The 19,382-nt window shown below is 46.5% G+C and overlaps 1 protein-coding gene across 5 annotated transcripts; it reads right to left on the bottom strand.

Moving 5' to 3' along the window:
- Window positions 1–1,238: 1,238 nt before the first annotated feature.
- MPST (mercaptopyruvate sulfurtransferase) lies at window positions 1,239–19,202 on the bottom strand. 5 transcript variants are annotated; one of them, XM_020982509.2, is made up of 5 exons: window positions 19,004–19,202; window positions 18,589–18,812; window positions 14,096–14,738; window positions 8,571–8,753; window positions 1,239–1,393 (listed from the first exon to the last, which is right to left on the bottom strand). In XM_020982509.2, exons 1-5 carry the CDS (start codon window positions 19,011–19,013, stop codon window positions 1,380–1,382), a joined length of 1,074 nt encoding a protein of 357 aa, XP_020838168.1. In that variant the 5' UTR covers window positions 19,014–19,202; the 3' UTR covers window positions 1,239–1,379. The 5 variants fall into 5 exon arrangements, with proteins under 5 accessions (XP_020838168.1, XP_020838167.1, XP_020838166.1 ...); XM_020982508.2 differs by lacking the exon at window positions 1,239–1,393 and adding an exon at window positions 8,034–8,313; XM_020982507.2 differs by lacking the exon at window positions 1,239–1,393 and having other exon boundaries at window positions 8,034–8,753.
- Between the last annotated feature and the right edge of the window lie 180 nt (window positions 19,203–19,382).

Below are 19,382 nucleotides of genomic sequence, written 5' to 3'. Positions count from 1 at the left end.
CTCTCATGTGAGACCTCTCCTGATTCCTCCCTTACCTCCACCTTAGTACTCTTCCGGCACCCCCCCCCAACTACATCATTTATAATTTACAGACTACAGCTGTAAATTCTTTGGTTAAAAGAAACTCCCCGAAGAGGAAAGTCCCTCCATCAACACAGGTCAATACCATCTCTGCAATTTCTAGTCTTTTTTTTTTTCATTTTGTTTTTAGGCAATTGGGGTTAAGTGACTTGCCCAGGGTCACACAGCTAGTAAGTATCAAAGTTTGGTCTGAGGCCGGATTTGAACTCAGGTCCTCCTGACTTCAGGGCTCATGCTCTATCCACTGTGCCACCCAGCTACTTCTAGTCTTAAGAGGCACCTAGAGCACTAACAGGAAGTAGAATTTGCCCAGGGTCAGTCACTCAGCCAGGATGTGTCCCAGAGGAGGGACCCGAAGCCAGACATTCCTGGTTTTGAGTTCTCTCCATTATACTGACACCGTCTTGCTTATGCTCTGTCTGTATATTTATACAGGGTAGCTGGGTAGCACAGTGGATAGAGTCTCAGGCTTGGATTCAGGGAGACTCAGCTTCCTGAGCTCAAATCTGAGCCCTCTGATACTTCCTAACTGTGTGACCCTGGGCAAGTCACTTCTCTCTTTTTGCCTCAGTTTCCTCATCTGTAAAATAAGCTGGAGAAGGAAATGGCAAGCCACTGCAGTATCTTTGCCAAGAAAACCCCAAGTGGGGTCGGACGTAAGTCAACAACAACATATATTTATGCAACTAGCTATTATCTCTCCTTGCCAGATGAGGGGAAATTTGACATTTCTCTTTGAATGCCCAGTGCCAAGAACATTGCCTAACACATGGCATACCCTCTGCTGTCGTTCAGTTCTCGATAAACGCCTATTGACTGGTCGGTAAATGACGCATCACGATTCCAGAGTACCAGAGATGAAGCCTGCCTCCCACCTCGCCACAGAGAACTGATGGACTCAGGGCACAGAAGGAGAGGCACGTTTCTGCATATGGCCAGTGTGAGAGGTTTGTTTTGCTTGGGATACATATTGTTAGAAGGCCTTTTCTTTTTCTTTTTTCTTTTCAGTTGGGAAAGGATGTGAGACAGAGAGAAAATAAATGCTTGTTGAAAATTAAATTAAACTAAAAAATGAATGTTGATCAATTTTTGCAGGAAATAATACATATTACAGAAATATTGTAGAAATTATAGAAAAATTACAGAAATAAGACATCTCAGAATGATGAGTTTTATTACAATAAAAAAAATATCAATTCAGAGAGGCAGTTAGGTCCAGGGGAAAGAATGGTGGATTTGCAGTCTGAGGTCTTGGGTTCATGTCCCAACTCTTGGTCAAGTCACTTTCCTCTGGAGCCTCAGTTTCCCCTCTCTAAAAGGAGAAGAATTAGATGCCTGTGAAATGTTGGGTGAGGTATTCTCTAAGGTGGCTTCTAGTTCTAGAACTATGATCCCAAAAGCCATTTTTCCTAGAGGTTCCCTAGCCAGAAAGGCAGCTGGTTTTCATAGATTAGTCTGTAAGTACAGAAATCCAGAAACTAAAGAACATCAAAGAAAACTGATCAAATCCAGATAAGTGTCTGTCAAGAGGCAGCAGTACAGTCAGTCTGTTGTGACAGTAAGACAATTGGGTTTCCAACTGGGTTCTTTGGAAATCCACGAGAGTCGTTGCTTGCACAGAGAAGATCTGATTCTGTCATCTCACTGCATTCAAACTTGTCTTCTTTTAGAATGTCAAATTACCCAAAATGACAATGTAAGACTTAATAGCTACTTTAAAAAACAACCATTCTCGCCTCCGTAAAAAGCAACTTGGGAAAGGAATTTCCCAAGGTCAAACAGGCTTTAAGGGGTGGAGTTAGCATTCAAACTCAGTGCCTGGGACTCCAAATTCAGTGTTCTTTGCAAGGCACCTCAAATTCCTTAACTTCTCAGTGCTCTAGAGAACACTAAAACTGTAAACTGGAGGGGAAATGCTGGTCAGCACATCAGGATTTCCCTATTCTAATGAAACCCCAACTGTAGTGTGGGTCCCTCTCCTCACAGTCTAGTCCAGCACTGTGTGCATACTGCAGTGGTAGGTACTTCATAAGCACTTATTCAGCTGAATTAAACTATGCTGCCATTAGGAAAGTGGCCACTGGGCTCAGGAAACCAGCCCAAGGTGGAGTGTTGAATAGGGTCGATCCCAAAGATGGCTCTATTTCTGAGAGCACTAGGTGAGGGACAAGATGGAGAAAACTCTGCCTTCCAGTAGTTAGCTAGCTACCAAGTCATGGAAAAGCTGCCCCATCTAACTCAAGCATCCTCTAGTTTGGATTCCTTTCTTGCCTGCCTGGCTGAAGCTTTATTGGGGTCAAGTCCCTACTGAGTCCCAGATCAACCCAAGAGGCAGCTACCCAGGCAGGTCTTCAAAGAGCTGCTGGGCTCTTCAGAGAGAGCTGCTAGAGCTTTGTTCCCTCAACCACCCCAAGGGCTTCTGGTCCTGGCAGGTAATTATGCTCAATACAAATGGTTCTGTTTGGCCTTCTGAGTCCTTCACAGCCTAGACCCAGTCTATCTTGGCAGGCTTACTCTACATCCATGCTCTTATTGCATTCTATGGCCCAGCCAAACTGCCCTTCTGGCTATTCCTTCCCACAAAACTTCCTATGTCTCATCTTTGGGGCTTTACACAGGAAGTGCCCCATAGTAGAGACTGGCTCCCCCCTCACTTCAGTCTCTTAGAGTCCTTGATTTCTTGCAAGATTTAACTCAAGTGTTACCTTCTATAGGAGGCATTTCCTGATTTCCCCAGCTGCTACCCCTTCCATTTTGTATATATATGCTCATATATCCACATATAACTACATCATATACACCATACCATACCATACCATACCATACCATACCATACCATACCATACCATACTGTATCATGTCATGTCATCTATTTAACCCTGAGCTCATAGGCTCATAGGCATAGGTTATACATTAGATTAGGAGAGAAAGAGAGAGAGAGAGAGAGAGAGAGAGAGAGAGAGAGAGAGAGAGAGAGAGAGAGAGAGAGAGAGAGAGAGAGAGAGAGAGAGAGAGAGAGAAAACACAGAGAGCCCAGGAAAGAACACTCATGACAAGGGGTCAGGAAGAGGATGAAGAATGAATAAATCCATGAAGCCTAAAAGAGGAAAACAAGACAGAATAGTATCACCAGAACCAAGGAAAGATCACGGGATCCCAGACCTGCTGAAGAGCCAAAAGAGACCTTAGAGGACAGCTAGGTTAACCCCTTGATTTTACATATGAAGAAACTGAGGCCCAGGGAGGAAGGATAAGTGACTTGCTTAAGGTAGAGAGTGCCATGCCATGAACCCTATTCCTCTGCTTTCACAGCCAATTATTTAAAAAAAAAATTATATATACCATGCTGGAGAGTATCCAGCCAGCAACAATGTGAGAAGTCACAGAGAGGTCAAGGAGGCTGAGAGCTGAGAAAAGAGGCATTGGCTTTGCCAGGTAAGAGAATGGAGTCCACTTTGGAGACAGGCAGTGGCTGTTGAGTGGTGGGGCCAGAGGCCAGATTCTTAGGCAGCTAAGGAGAGTGGGAAGTGGGGAGGTAGAGACTGAGCAGCTAAGAGGACTTTTAGCAGGGGACTGGCTGTGAAAGGGAAGAGAGACATGGGATGATAACTTGAGGGGGTGGCAGAGAAAAGTGTCTTAAGGATGGGGGAAACCTGGGAATATTTGTAGGTGATCCCAGTTATAGAGAGGCAGCATGACTTTAGACATCAAGGACTGGCCTTAAGGTCAGAAAAGCTGTATTCAAGTCCTGATCTCACTAATACTGAAAGTGTAACCCAGGGCAAGTCACTGTCTTCTCAAAGGAATTTTAAAATTACAAATTGCAGAGATAGTGTCAATCTGCATTGCTAGGGGGAGTTTCTTTATCCAGGAATTTTTAGATAGAAGATATCACAGTAGGGAGGAAGTAGGGAGAAGAAACACAAGTACTTATTAATCACCTCCTATGTGCCAAGCATACACTTTGCAAGTTATTACCTCATTTGGTCCTCACAACAACCCTGGAAAGTAGGTGCTATTATTATCCTCATTTTACAGTTGAGGAAATGGAGGCAGACAGCAACTAAGTGATTTGCCTAGTGTCACTCAGTTAGAAAATATTTCAGGTAGGATTTGAACTCAGGACTTCCTAACTCTAGATTCTATCTACCGTGCTTCCTAGCTCTAATCCCTATTTCTATTTTCCAGTTGATGAGATTAGCTGAAACCTTTCTAGAGAAATTGAAATTCAAATAGGCTGATCAAGGAAATAATGAAACTAACAGGGGCTCTTCTACCCTTGGCAAATGGGCTGGATGATGGAATCAAAACTCTAAGCTACTGCCCTTGCCTGCATTACCTCAGCTCCCTACCCAAGCAGGGTTCCTTCATAAGAATCCCCAGCTTCACCTGGCTAGGGAGCCTCTCCTTTGGGGAGAAGGCCCCTCCCTTAGGGGTCTTCCACCTCCCTTAAGGAGGACCCTGAGTGGTGTGTTATCTGGAATAAATGCCTTTACTTGATTTGGAGACAGCCTGAATGGGGACACACACACACACTCACACCTTGGACTTCATCACAATCACTGGCGATCTAGTCTTCACTTGAATACATTCAGTAATTGCAGCAGCTAGGTGGTGGAGTCAGGAAGACTCATCTTCCTAAATTCAAATCTGGCCTCACACATTTACTATGTGTGACCCTGGACAAGTCACTTAAACCTGTTTGCCTCAGTTTCCTCATCTGTAAAATGAGCTGGAGAAGGAAATGGCAAGCTATTCCACTATCTTTGCTGAGAAAACCCCAAATAGAGCCACACAGCCCAAACAACCTACTAATGTCCATTCCACCCAGGGGCAGGTTGAATTCTTTGAAAATTTTTCCTTTTAGGTTATATTGAAGGAGTGTGTTGGCAGTGGGGAAGACAACAAAGATTCCAGTGGAATTTCAGGTTCCCAAAGATCTAAATGGAATGTGGAACACCTGGGGCATATGAATGGGTGTGGATTTATCCCAAGGGAGAGTGGGAAGGGCAGTCAAGAAGTATTGGTGAAATCGTTTTCCAAGGTATTTCTAGGAAAAGGGGAAGAGGGGCAGGAAATAAGGAATGAAAAAGGAGAGGTGGGAGATGCCACAAATAAATGGAGAGTCAGGGTTTAACCCTCATCTCTCCTCCAAGCTGGTCCCCCTGGACCTACTGCAGCTGACTCCTCCATGGTCCCAGCGCTGCGCTATTTCACCTCACCACGGCCCAGATCTTGTAAGCTCAGAACAATTAGAGGGAGCACAGTATATTGGAAAGAATTCTTGGAACAAGTCAGGAAAAATGGGTTCAAGTCCTGGACCCTGGGCTAGTCTCTCCCCACCTCCAGCCTCAGCCTCCTCAGCTGTAAAATACAGATAATACTGGTGGTTTTTTTCCCCTAGAAGGGCTTTATAGAAAAGTATTTCATAAACCTTAAGTGGGAATTATTTCCTGGCGGTCAGGAGACTATTCTATTTAATTAGTCATCCACAAGTATTTAGAAAGTGCCTGCTACGTACCACATGCTGTGCTAGGGACACACACAGACAAAATGGAGCAGCCTCTCTCCTCAAGGACCTTAGGTTCTATCAGGAGAGGCTCATCTTTAACCAAAGCGTTTCTGCTCTCCTATTGCCCTTCCACTGCTGACCCACCCAACTACTGAAGAGCCCATTTCTTCTTCTTCATAATCTAATTGTATTGATAATATTCTTTGGCTATTACTGTCCTTTCTGCACCGCTTTACAATCCAAGGAGCTGATGAGGTCTAGAGGTCTAGGAGTGCTGGGACCCCAAAATCGCAACACTCAAGTCCTGTCCGAAAGAATTCCACCTAAGCCTTCTTTCGGCCAAAGATGTGTATTAGAACATCGGTCACATTGGGCAGACTCTTGAGTCTGAACGTTAGTAAGCTATTGGCTAGATTATAAGAATCCGAGCACCATAACGGAGACAAGATGAACCTTATATACAGAAAAATTGTGGGAGGGATCTAGGAGTGGCCAGGTATTTGAGGTGACTGGAGGAAGGGTCTAAGGAGGATCTGGATGGGAGTGGCCAGCAAACTGCGGTGAACAGAACTCCTGGGACCTGAACCACTTGGCCAAGGGAGAATGCAGCCTAGCTAGGATTAAGAGTGGGAGAAATGGCCAGCGGCCATGAGTAGGTAAAACAATGGAGGGCTAGGCTAGATTAAAGGTAACAGAATTGTGAGATTGGGTGTAGCCACAACGAAAGGCCAATTGATGAGATTATAGCCTCAGGCAAACCTCAGAGATCTTCCTTTTTGGGGTCTAGCTCCCATCCTCATCAGACCATCTCCACTAACTCAGAAATGTTGTGACGCTCAAATGAGTTAATATTTGTAAAGCATTTTGTAAACCCCAAAGCACTACCAGCTATTGCTATTATTATTATTATTATTTTACTCTCCAATCACCTGGCTTCTAATGTGGTTTTGACCTCATTCCCTGAGCCTTCCACTGCATTCCTGCTGAGCTCAAGCAAAATTTATCAAGCAGTACTGGTGTATACTAGTAAATGTTTAACAACCAGGTTGAAGTAAGGGAAGAAATGTATGCAAGATGCATTACTAAGTTTAATGTGCAGTGTTAACATTTAAGTTGAGGAAATCAACAAAACAACAAACCCAAGCTCTGACTTGTAGTGATGGCCAATTTCTGAGATACAAATGCTCACACTAAAAAAATCTAATAATCAAGAGCTGAGAGCTGGTTAGAACTGATTCCAGCATATTCCAGCATACCCCCCAGGGTAAGGAAAGCTAGGCATCCACTGGTGGGAGTAGGGCAAGGGACAGGTTTCTGAAGCAAGGGAGCCAGGCCAGCCTTGGAAGGTCAAGAGACTCACAGAAGATAAAAGGAAGATGAAAGCCCAGTGGCCAGAGACAAAAGGGGTGCTTTGGACTGGTTCCTAGTAGGAACTGTTGCCCAGAAAGCTGATCAGATCAGAAAGATGTAAAGGTTTGAGTTTTATCCTAAGGCTTAAGAATAAGAAGCCACAGAGCCCATAAGTTCAAAGATTTATGAACCATTTCTGGATCTGCAGCCTTTGACAGGTCTTAGTAATTTACCACCCATCCCCATCCCTTAATGCATTTCTGTAGGGTTTTAAACGATTTCCAAATGTTTATTTTTATGATGAAAAAAGAAGTCACCTAGGAAGATTTGGGTTTCTATTTACCCCATTCACTTACTAGTTCTGAAACCCTGGGAAAATCACCAAACCTCCTGACACCACAATATCTCACCTGGAAAATGAGAAAAATTGGTTTTGATGACCTCTGAGGTCCTTTCCAGATTTCCATCTAAAATCTTGTGAATGACACGAGTTAGGTAGTGCTAGTATCTTTATCCTTGTCTGGCAGATGAGGAAGTGGATGCAAAGTGGTTTGCTTAAGGACACAAGAAGGGGGCAACCGTGGGGCTGTGACCTGGGGAAGTGAGGACTAAATCCCAATTCTCAACTTCAAACTCAACTCTTATATTCCACCTCCACCCCCACCTCCCCTGTTTTTCTTCCATAAAACTTAAGATCTCACAGAGGGAACTTAAACTCAAGTCTTCTGACTCTCAGTCCTGAACAACACTCAAACCCCTCCCCCACCATGGTCTGATAGGAGAATGGTAATTCTTTTATTCCAGAAAACTGCCCTCCCCCAAGGGATTGGAATTGGCCCACCAGGATGTATGGCTACAGTTTTCCATTTCCAATACTGAGCATAATGCTTGTAAGGGTTTAATGAATACTTTTTCATTCATTCATTCATTCAGGGACAATTTCCCTGACCCTTTAATTTAAAAGCCCATCAGAAGAATGGCTTCTTCTGCAGCCCTGGAAAAGAGAGACACTTTGCCCACACCCACAGTGCTTCACCCATTATGGTTTTCAGAGATTGGTTTCAAACAGGAGGAAATAGGTGGCTGTATAGAAAGATTAAACACTTCATATTTATTGACAGTAAAAGATAGGAGGAGGTAGGTCTGGTGATCAGCACAGGCTAAATTTCAGAGGGCTATATTTGGGGCTCAGCAAGCCCCTCTTTTCCTCCCATTCTCCATTTCAATCAACCCAAACAGATCTCTTCACCACTGCCAAAGGTGTCCTCCATGCCCTTTCCCCACTTTCAACAGATAGCATTTGTCTGGGAATCAGAATATTCCAAGGGCCTCTGGAAGGGAGGGGTGGGGTGTGCCATCCAGGCCATACCCTGAGAATTAAAAAAATTAATAAATTTGGCCACTGTATTTAAAAAAGACTTAAGAAAAATTGTAAGGTTGGGCTATCCCCCATCCTGGGGTGGTAAAGGCCGGTGGCCTGAGAGCGGAGAAGTCCCCTGCCTGCCCTTGCCTCAGAGGGTCTTGCCTCTGCCCTCTGAGATGACATCCTCAGGCCGGGCACGCATGTACCACTCCACCCAGGCTCCATCATAGATGGCCACATCAGGCTTGCCACAGAGATACGCACCCAGGGCTACGTGGCAGGCAGTAACACCTGAGCCACAAGTTGCCACCAGGGGCTTTGAGAGGTCCACCTTCTTCTCTTGGAACAATCTTTGGATGGCATCAGGGCTCTTCTCCAGGCCCTCCTCAGTCAGGAAGTCGGTGAAGGGGATGTTCAAGGTGCCAGGGATGTGGCCAGGTTCAATGCCTAAAGGAGGAAAAGAAACATTCAGTGGGAGGTAGGAAATAGCAGGAGTGGGAAGATGGGGAAAGTCAGAGGAGCTGGGCTGGAATCCCGGCTTTGCAGCTAACTGCCTATGCCTCAATGCTTAGCACAGTGCCTGGCACATTGACTGACCACCCCCTTTCTGGGCCTCAGTTTCCTAATCTGTAAAATGAAGTGGTTGGGATTATAAAATCACAAATCCAGAGCTAGAAGGGATTTCAGTGGTCATTTAATCCAACCAGTTCATTTTACAGATGAAGAAGTAAAGGCCCAAGATAGTGATTAACTATCCTGAGGTCACATAGGCTATAGGGACAATACATCAAGAAGTGGAAAAAGATCTCAGAGATTCTTTAATCCAACCCTTCTTTTATGGATGTGAAAAAAAAGAAAAGAGGTCCTTTCTGATGGTTCCTTCTATTGGTTTTAATTTTTACTTACAACACCACTAATGTGAAAATGTTTAATAAAAATGTAAATGTATAGCCCATATCAGATTGTGCGCCATCTTGGGGGTGGTGGTGGGGAGGAAAGGGGAGAAAAATTTTAAACTCAAAAGCATATGGAGGTGATTATTGATAACTCAAAATAAATTAATAAATTTTAAAAAAAATTACCTAAACAGTAGCTTGAAGGTCAAAGCAATCAGATTTTTAAAAAAAGAAAAAAAAAGAGGGTGGGGGAAGGTAAGTGACTTTCGTAGAGTCACAGAGAAAATAACTGAAGGTTTTGAACTCAGGTCCTCTGACTTCAGAGCCAGTAGTCTTTCCAAATTGCCTGCCCTGTGGAGGAGACAAAGGGACTAGTTCTGGATCCTAAAATAAAATCTGAAGGGAGATGGTAAAGGAATACTATTGTGCTATAAGAAATGACGAGCAAGATGCTCTCAGAAACCTGGGAAGATTTAGCTGAACTGATGCAAACTGAAGGGAGCAGAACTAGGAGAATATTATATGCAGTAACAGCAACATTGTAACAACGATCAATTGTGAAAGACTCAGCTACTCTGATCAAAGCAATGATCCAAGACAATTCCAAAGGACCTGTGATGAAAAATGCTACCCACCTCCAGAGGAAAAACTGATGAACTCGATGTAGATAGAAGAATATTTTTAAAATGTCTATGTTCATTGTTTTATTTTGCTTGTTTTCTTTTGCAACATGGCTAATATGGAAATGTGTGTTGCAAGACCTTACAAGTACAAACAAAATTAAATTACTTGCCTTCTCAAAGCAGGGGGTGGGGCAGGAGGGAGGGAGAGAATTTGGAACTCAAATTTTTAAAAAAATATTGTTAAAAAATTTTTATCCGTAGGGGCAGCTAGGTGGTGCAGTGGATAGAGCACCAGCCCTGGAGTCAGGAGGACCCGAGTTCAACTATGACCTCAGACACATGATGCTGACTAGCTGTATGACTCTAGGCAAGTCACTTAACCCCAATTGTCTCACCAAAAAAAAAATGTGTAAGTAATTGGGAAATATTTAACAATATAACTTTTTTTAAAGGGGGAAAAAGAATAAAGAACATGGTCTGGCAGAGGAGCAAACTGGCTTTGAGTGGACAAGGTCTGAGGATTAAGGGTGGGAAGGGACTTTAGATACCATTTTATCAACCCCACCTCATTGCCGGAGAACAGGAGGGCCTTTCCTAAATTCCTGTAGGTTGCAGGTGTCAGATCCACCCAGTTCTCTGACTGAAATTCCCCAGGATACTTTTCACTAGACCCAAGTGCCTAAAGAGGGAGCAGGGCTGGGGGGGGGGGGGCGGCAGCAAGGGGCCAGCTGCTTTCATCAAAGATTGAAGGACTGACTGACTGGTAAGGGATCATGAGACTAGTATAAGACAGACCAAAGAATCACAGAGCTGGAAGAGACTTCAGCGGTCCTCCATATCACCTGGTGCTGAAGCAGCAACCCAGCTCCAATATCCCTGACCAGCAGCCATTCAAACATCCATCCGCTTAAAGACCTTGACTGCTGGAGAGATATTGCCCCGTGGCCTGCTTGTTGAGTGGAATGGAGGCAGAGTAATTAACCTGGCAGTCAGAGAGTACCTGGAGTCTTAGACCTGGTCCTCTGGCCTTCCCTTTTCTGATCCTCATTTCCCAGCTCCACAAAATGAGGATGATGTTTACAAATTATCCACCTCACAGAGTGGCTGCGAGGCTGAGTCAGCATGTAGTAAAGTGCGAATGAAATGACTGTGACTCTTGTGCTGGTGTTTAGTCCAGTCCCCGGCACAGAGAAATAAGTGTTAGCTTGACTGTAATCTTTGATGTTATAAATTAAGTAAACAATAACTTAATGAATAAATAACAAATAGCTAACAACTAATCATATAGGGATTTAGAGTTTACAGAGCCCTTTAGGTTTATCTAATTCATTTGAAACTTCTGACAGCAAGGGAGGTACTATAATTGTTATTCTTATTTATTAATATTATTATAGATGAAGAAACTGAGGCAAGCAAAGACAAAATGACTTTGATTCCAAGACCAGAAGCCTCTTAGCTGGGTGGTACAGTGTTGAGCGGGGGACTGGGAGTCAGGAAGACCTGAATTTGAATCCTGCCTCAAATGCTGTAGTGCGACCCTGGGCAAGTCCTGTCACCCCGCTAGGCCTCATTTGGAATCCATGGCCCCTGAGGGCCCTTACAACCCTAGGACTCTATGATATAGATTATTCTGGGAGATAGTGGACTCCCCATCTTTGGAAGTCTTCAAGGATAGGCTTAACCTCTACCTGACTCATTGGGTAAATTGTAGAGAGAATTCTCATACAGGTGTGGGTTATATTGGCTTAATGCATAGAGTGCTGGGTCTGGAGTTGGGAAGACTAGGGTTCAAATCTCAGAATTATTAGTTATGTGACCCTAGGCAAGTCACTTGACACTTCTCTGCCTCAGTATCCTCACCTGTAAAATGGGGGAAATAATTGCACCTCCCCCTCAGAGCCGTTGTGCCGATCAAACGAGACAATATTTGTAAGGGGCTTGCATGGTATGTGGCATACAGTAGGCAGGCACTTAAGGAATGTTTCCTTCCTCTCTTCCTTATTTCTTCTCTCTCTCCCTCCCTCTTCCTTCCTTCCTTCCTCCCTCAGCACTGAGAGTCTGTAATTATTATTGCCACACAGTTGCTCCTTTAATTTAGACAATGAGGAAACATTAATTAAATATCCTCAAAGGTTTAAATAACCTACAGAATGTAGTGCTATCAGAGGGGGTCTGTGACCCACAGAAATGGAGGACGTAGGAACCAAGACAGTACTCCAGGCCTTGAGTGGAGGCATGCCAAGTATCTGGACCATCCAGCCCAAGCTCTGGGCCAGAAAGAAGACTCCAAGGGGTCCCCGCTGTCATGGAATTTAAAGATCTAGCAGAACTTCACTGTCTGCAGTCATCCTCGCTGAAGGCCTTCTAGGCGTATAGGTGACTCTGATTCCAGAAGGCTCTGCTAGTGCTACGTAGGCACAGTCCAAAAGTAGGGGCCCGGTGGTGTGCACCTGCCATCTGAGGACCAGCCTGGCTACCAAAGACATCTCATATTGGGGGGCAATAAGGTACAGAGGGCATGTGGACAACTCCACTCCCCATTCCAGGGACTCCTCGGACCCAGGCTCCCCTCCGCGGACATCACTGCCCTCTAGGTGGTGACACCCCCTTTCAGAACAGAAGTGTCGTGAGGGCAGGAGCTGTTTACGTCATGGTTTATATCTCCCAGGTTCTTAGACTAATGCCTGGCACGGAGTAGGTCCATCAATGTTCAGCTATTCTTTCATCCCCACTTTACACATAAGAAAACTATAGCTCATAGTGGCTCAAGGCAGGTGAAGCCAAGACATACCAGGAACAGTTTTGGGTCTGAGGATCTGGGTTCAAATTCTGGCTCTGTTTCTTAAAACCTGGGCAGCTAGGTGGCACAGTGCATAGAACACCCAGCCTAGAGTCAGGAAGACTCATTTTCCTGAGTTCAAATCTGACCTCAGACACTTCTGTGATTCTGGGCAAGTCACTTAACTGTGTTTTGCCTCAGTTCCTCATCTGTAAAATGAGCTGGAGCAAGAAATGGCAAACCATGCAGTGTCTTTGCCAAGAAAATCCCAAAAGGGGTCTCAGAGAGTCAGACATGACTGAACAACTTACCACTCAGATGACTTAGGACAAATCCTATCTCCCCTCCAAGCCTCAGTTTCCCCATCTGTAAAATGGGGACAATAAGTAGCCCCTTCCCCACAGGGTTGCTGTGAGGATCAAGTGAGCCTATGGATATAAAGCTAGAGAAAGATGGCCATGCTCATTACTATCACTGTTGCTATCACTCTCTCACATTGACCCCCAGTTTCTCTCAATCCCGTGTGCTTCTGGGCACTCTAGCTCCAGTTGGACAACTGAAGCGTCCAGCAGGCAGCACTGGACAAACCACAGGCCATGAACATAAGACAGTGAGCCATCACCCTGTTCTCTCCCAATCCGTGTGTTCAGCAGCAAACACACGCCCTGTGACAGCTGTCCTGGCCCAAGTTAAGAGCTCTCCACCACCCCAGCCAGCATGTCTATGGTACTTGAAGGCTTGCAAATCACTTTACATGAGTTATCTTATTTACGGAGGAGAAGATGAATTGGTGGCAAGGGGGATGGAACCCAACTGGGACAATACTTGATGGCAAATGGGATTGTCTGTAGGCACTTGGGCTCAAAGCCTCTATCAATAAAATGAGGGGGTTGGCATAGATAGTCTCCAAGGCCCCTTCCAGTTTTGATTTCATGTCACATTCCCTCTCTGGGCTTCAGTTTTCTCATCTGTAAAATGGCAGGGCTGGATTTGCTCTGAGATCCCTTCCAGCTTCAGAGCCATGATTTTATGGTTTATTTTGATTGTGGGATTTGGAATGGAAAAGGGACTCTAGGAAATCCCCCAAGATATCACGTGGTACTATGGAAAAAGTAATAGGGTTTGGAGTCAAAATACCTGGATTCAAATTCTAGTTTTTCCTCCTTACTACTTTGTGTGACCTTGGCCAAGTCACTTGAACCCCAGGGGCTTCAGGTTCCTCCACTATAAGACAAGGGGGTTGGACTAGTGGCCTCTAAGGGCCTTTAGAGCTCTAAACTTAGGATCCTGGTCCAAACCCCCTCTTCCTCCCCCTCATTTTACAGAGGAAAAAACCAAAGAGCAGATTGAAGAAATGAGTTGGGTCCGATCACCCAGGTAGGAAAAAGAGCTGAGATTTGACCCTAGGTCTTTCGACTGCAAATACTGTGTGATCTTTCTGCCACCTCCCTCAGCTCCACCTGGCCATAGAGGGTGCCCTAGCTATATTACCTTCCCGGGGTTCTGGCTCAATGCCCCTGAAGCGCCCTTCAACACGAGCATCTACAACCTGCAACTGGTGTGATTCAATGTTGTCTTTGATGTCTTCATAGGTCTTCACAAACGTCGGGTTTAGGGTGGCCTGGAACTCTGCTTGAATTGGGCGGGCCCTGCCAGAGCTCAGCGGATAGCCCTCCCGCTTCCAGTTCCTTAATCCTCCATCCAGCAGTGAGACAGTCTCGTGCCCAAAGGCCCTGAACATCCACCATAGTCGGGGGGCGGAGAAGGAGCCCTGGTCGCTGGCATCGTACACCACCACGTGGGTGCCATTCCCCACCCCCAGCTTGCCAACATACTCGGCGAACTCTGCCGCATTGGGCAGCATGTGGTCGTAGGGGGACGTCTGGTCGCTGCAGAGGTCGATGTCGAAGAAGGCTGCTCCAGGGATGTGACCTTCTTCAAACTCCTGCCGAGGGTCTCGTTCCAACTTTGGCAGGTACCATGAAGCGTCCAGCAGCTTCAGGGGCTGGGACTCCTTCAAGGACTTAGCCACCCACTTGGCTGATACCAGAGCTCTAAAGAGGGATCGTGCAGCCATGATGCCTGGCTTTTGGCCAGCTTCTGTCTGACTCGAGGTCTCCTGGGACCCTCTAGACTAGGTAAAAAGAAAGAAAAGAATGAAGTCATTGTAGGTAGGGAGGTGGTTAAGCATACAGAGTGCTAGAATCCATTTGTAACTTGTGATATCAAGAGCCAGGGAGAGCAGAACAAAGGGAGAGAGAGAGAAGAATGAATGAAAGGAAGGAAGAAAGGAGGGAGGGGTGATTAGAGTCCAGTAAAAACACTACACAGCAAATAACCAGCCTCAATGAACTCAGAGTGCTGACTTAGCAAAGTCACCCTGTCCCACTCTCGTGGCCTCAGCCACAGAGATTAGAGAGACCGTCATTCCCCTGAGACAAGGGAGTCAGGATACCTGTATTACTTGGGGCAGATAACAGCTCTTGACTCCAAAGGGTCATCTAGTCCAATCTTTTCATTTTACAAATGAGGAAACAGGCCCAGAGAGCTAAAGTAGCTCACCTAAGGTCCCACAGGAAGTGTCAGAGCCAGGACCTGAACCCAGGCCCTGATTCCAGATTCAGCCTTCTTCCCCCTGTGCTATGTCCCTAGTGGGCAATCTGGGGAAATCAGGATTCCATGGGCCACACTGGTTCTATGTCATGAAGAGGCAGGCAAGAAGGCAGATATAGACACTTTCCCTCCCAGTATGCTGTAATGGCAAGAGTTGAGGATGTGATCCCCTGGGCAGTGGTGTTCCTGAGAGCAGAGACATCACTCCCTATGATTTCCTTGGCACATCTGGTGACGAGACTCAGAGTGCCAGAGAAGGGTAGTGACTTACCCAAAGCTATGCAGCACTTTCTTAGCAGAGACAGGACTAGATTGGCCATTAGAGGCTAGACTGTACACATGAGGGAACCAGCCTTGCCCATGTCCTCCTGAATGCCAACCACATGCCCTAAGGAATGCAATTCCTCTTCTGCCACTTCCCCCCTCTACCTGGGTGACTGTGGGCAAATCCTTTCTCTCTAGGGCTGTTTCCCAGTTCTGTAAATGAGGGGGTCTGAATAATCTTAATAATTGCCAAGACCCATCCCCATTCTGACATATTATATCTATATTTCTAATCCTGATAATCTTCTAATCTAATGTTCTTGCCTTCGCTGACAGTCTAAGTGCTAAGGCTGTTCTCAGTGCTGATATTTTAAGTTCCAATGACCCTCCCAGCATAATTCAGTCAAGTTCCCCAAGAATCTGTTAAAAGCTTACACTGTTTCAGGTGAAAAGGAGGATAGCATAGTAGGCAGAGACCAAGAGTCAGGAAGACCTGGTTCATACTGGCTAGGTGACCCTGGGCAAGTCACTTCCTTTCTTCATGCTCCCAGGTAGATTTTCTAAGACTACAAGATGCTGAGCAGGTATAGGCAATAATAATAATAGTAGTTAACATTTATATGTGCCAGGCACTGTGTTAAGCACTTTACAAATACAATCTCACTTGATCCTCACAACAAGCCTTTGGAAGGAAGGTGCCATTATTATCCCCATTTTACAGATGAGGAAAACTGAAGCAAACAAGAGGTGAAATGACTAGATCTGAATTAGTAGAAGAGGAGTTTCCTCAGAATTCTTTACATCAAAAAAACCACGAGTCTGTCAAAAAAAAAAAGGAGGGGGGAAGAACATTTGGAGGAGGAAGCCTCACTGACTTTGGACTCAGATTCAAATTCCGCCTCCTTCACTTAACATCTGTGTGACCTAGACTAAGTCACTTTAACTGTATGAGCCTCAGATCCCCCAGTGTAAAATGAGAGAGTTTGACCTGATGACCTCTCCTGTTTATGCTCCTATGACCTCCACCCAAATCCCAGTTTATCCATTCCTTGTGTGACCTGAGGCTCAGTCACTTCACTGTGGCTGGTGACTACAATAACACTTACATAGTGCCTTACTTACACTATCTTTGACTCTCACAACAATCCTGAGGTAGATGCAATTATCTTCATTTTATGGTGAAGAAACTGAGGCTCAGAGAACTTAAGTTATTTGTCGAGAGTTACACAGAACCAAGTGTTTGAGGCAGGATTCAAACTCAATTCTGTCTGATCAGAGTCCACCATTCTACTGTAGGCAATGGGGACAGGAAAACCAAACAGAAAAATCAACCAAACAAAATGGCCATAGTCCCTGCCCTGCTCTGAAGGAGCCAACATTCCATTCAGGAGGATATATACATATACACATGCACACACATACACACGTATGTAAATACACATACATGTATGCATATAGAAGATTAAACACAAATTTTTTTTAAAAATGAGCCTAGGATTTCTTTGAGGTAGGGAGCTCCTCCTGATAAGAATGCTCCCTCTACTACCATGCACCCCGACCTGCCTAAATACAAACCACATGCAAAGGAAATCCAGTTGTTTCTTGGGAGAGGGGGCGATCCTGGAAAAGGTGGTACCTGAGCCTGCTCAGCCATGTACTGCTCCTAGATCAGCTCAGTGTCCCTCCCTGGATGGGTTCTCAGCAAGTCTGGGTGTTGCTTTCTGCTCCCTTATTAAGGATGGTCAGGAAAGGTTAGCTTAAGCTTAGCCAACACCCCCTACACACCCAGGCATATCCTTATTCTCAAAAAGTAGGTAAAGGAGTAAGGGAGTTTAAGAACGAGGCCTGGAACCCAGGGCCATGGATTTCAAAGCCACCATTCCACACCTACAAGCTGTTTTTTTGTTTGTTTGTTTTTCATAGACAGGGGCATGGAACTTGTGAGGTGGTCTGGAACTGAAATCCCAGAGACTGACTCAGAAAAGGAAATAGAAACCAAGAAAGGGAAAGGGGCTCATCCCAGGGTTCATGAATAGTAAGTAACCAACATACAATTTGAGCTCACTCTGACTCCAAACCCTGTGGGATGATTTCTAAATTCTCTTCCAGATCTCAGTCCTGTTAGTCTATGGATTTAGAATCCAGAATTAGAGCTGAAAAGGTCCCCAGGGGCAAGGTAGCTCAACCACCCCAATTTACAGAGACCCAGAACAAGTGAGTTGCCCAGGGTTACATTGCTGCAGCAGTAGGCACAAAGATTTAGAGGTGGACGTGACCTCAGAAGCAATCTACAAATGAGGAAACTGAGGCTAGAGAGGCGATCCGGGAATCAAACCCGGACCTCCTGAAGCTTGCTTCTTTCTTTGGCTATCACAGGAGGGGTCCCAGGCCTCCCTCGGGAGGGAGTCCCAATTCCTGGTGCTGATAAAGGGGGCCCAGTGGGGTAGAGGGCTGAGAAGGGTTTACTAGCATCATAGGATTTTCCGACTTCCAGATGTCTTAGAGAGTATCTAGCCTGGTTCCCATTTTACAGAGTAGGCAAAGCTGAGCCTCAGCGGTCACCTGATTTGCCCAAGGTCACACAGCTCAAGTAACAGAGCAGAGGTAGTTTGCAAACCCGGCCAGGGCCTCTGCCTGCTAAGTCAGAGCTCCCAGCACCTCTAAATGGCTGCCCCTCTCTCCCCGGGTTGAGAATAGCCCTGGACGAACACTAGTCCCAGGGCGCACCCAGTTAGCTCCCAAAAAACCAGTAACGTATATGGGCGAAGGGGTCATTCGGCGCTCAGTTCCTGGGCTTCCGGTTACTCCCCCATGGCTAGCCGTGTCAGTCTAGGGGACGGTAACCCTGCCCTCCAGCACCCCCGGCTCCTTTTCCCAGTCTACGTGCCACTGGTGGCCCTGGGGAAGTGCCAGAGCCCCCGGGCGCTCGGATCCTTCTGGGGTCAGAAGCGCGGGGGTTTTGGCACCGTGGACAGGGGTACAGGCTAGGCGTCCTTCCTCAAGGGCAGGGGCCGTAAGGGAAAGGAGGGAGAGAAAATAAGGAACCTCGGGGGGGCCGAAGAGAGAGTCGGGGGCCCAGCACCCACCCCACACACGTCCTCACTCACCACAGTAGGGGCCGCCCCACGCTGACGACTTCTCCGCCCCTTCGCCTGCGACGGCGACGCTAATGGGCTGGGCCCAGAGCGCAGGAAGGAGGGGTCCAAGGGCCGGGCAAGCGGCGAGGGAGGGACAGAGGCAGGGCCCAGACTAGGGCGTCCCTTTTTGAACAGGCTAACTTTATTGAACCGAGGAGAGAGAGGGAGTGGCAGGCGGCAGGCCGGCGAGGGGACTGTAGGGGAGGAAGGCACTGACTTGTCTGGCGGCCGGGACCCACTGAGGCAAAATGGAAAACAAGGGGAAACCGGCTCAAAGACAAATGGGGTGGGTCCGGGGCACCTGGAGGATAACACCCCTCACTCCCAACACCACCTCCCTTGGACAGGGCGGGAAATGGGGGTCCGTGGAGGGAAGAGGACTTACCCGAAGTCATACAGCTAGGCTCCAGCCGAGGCAGAATTTCCAGGTCAGGTTCACGCCGTGCGGATCCGCGGCTCTGGCCACGGCTCCCAACCACCTCTCCAGAGGTCCAGTGAGGGGGAGGAGTGAAGAGGAGCGGAGAAGGGGGAGGAGGAGCAGAGAGGGAAGGGAATGCCACAGTCCAGGGCCGCCGCAGACCAGAGGCCAAGGTCCCCCCCTAATCCCCCACCCCCACCTTCCTGCACCTCCTGCCTTAGCTAATTTTCTCTGGGTTGGAAGTTTCTGGAAAGTGGAGCTTTGAGCCTAGGTCAGGGCCAAGTGTGTCCCACCAGCTGGCGGGTTACCTATAAAAAAATGTAGCCGGGAAGTGGGGCAGGAATCA

This window comes from Phascolarctos cinereus, unplaced genomic scaffold (assembly GCF_003287225.1).
Source record: "Phascolarctos cinereus isolate Bilbo 61053 unplaced genomic scaffold, phaCin_HiC Scaffold_1;HRSCAF=81, whole genome shotgun sequence".
Lineage (NCBI taxonomy): Eukaryota > Metazoa > Chordata > Mammalia > Diprotodontia > Phascolarctidae > Phascolarctos > Phascolarctos cinereus.
The sequence above is the reverse complement of the archived record's forward strand: the minus strand, read 5'-3'. Positions and strand labels throughout refer to the sequence as shown.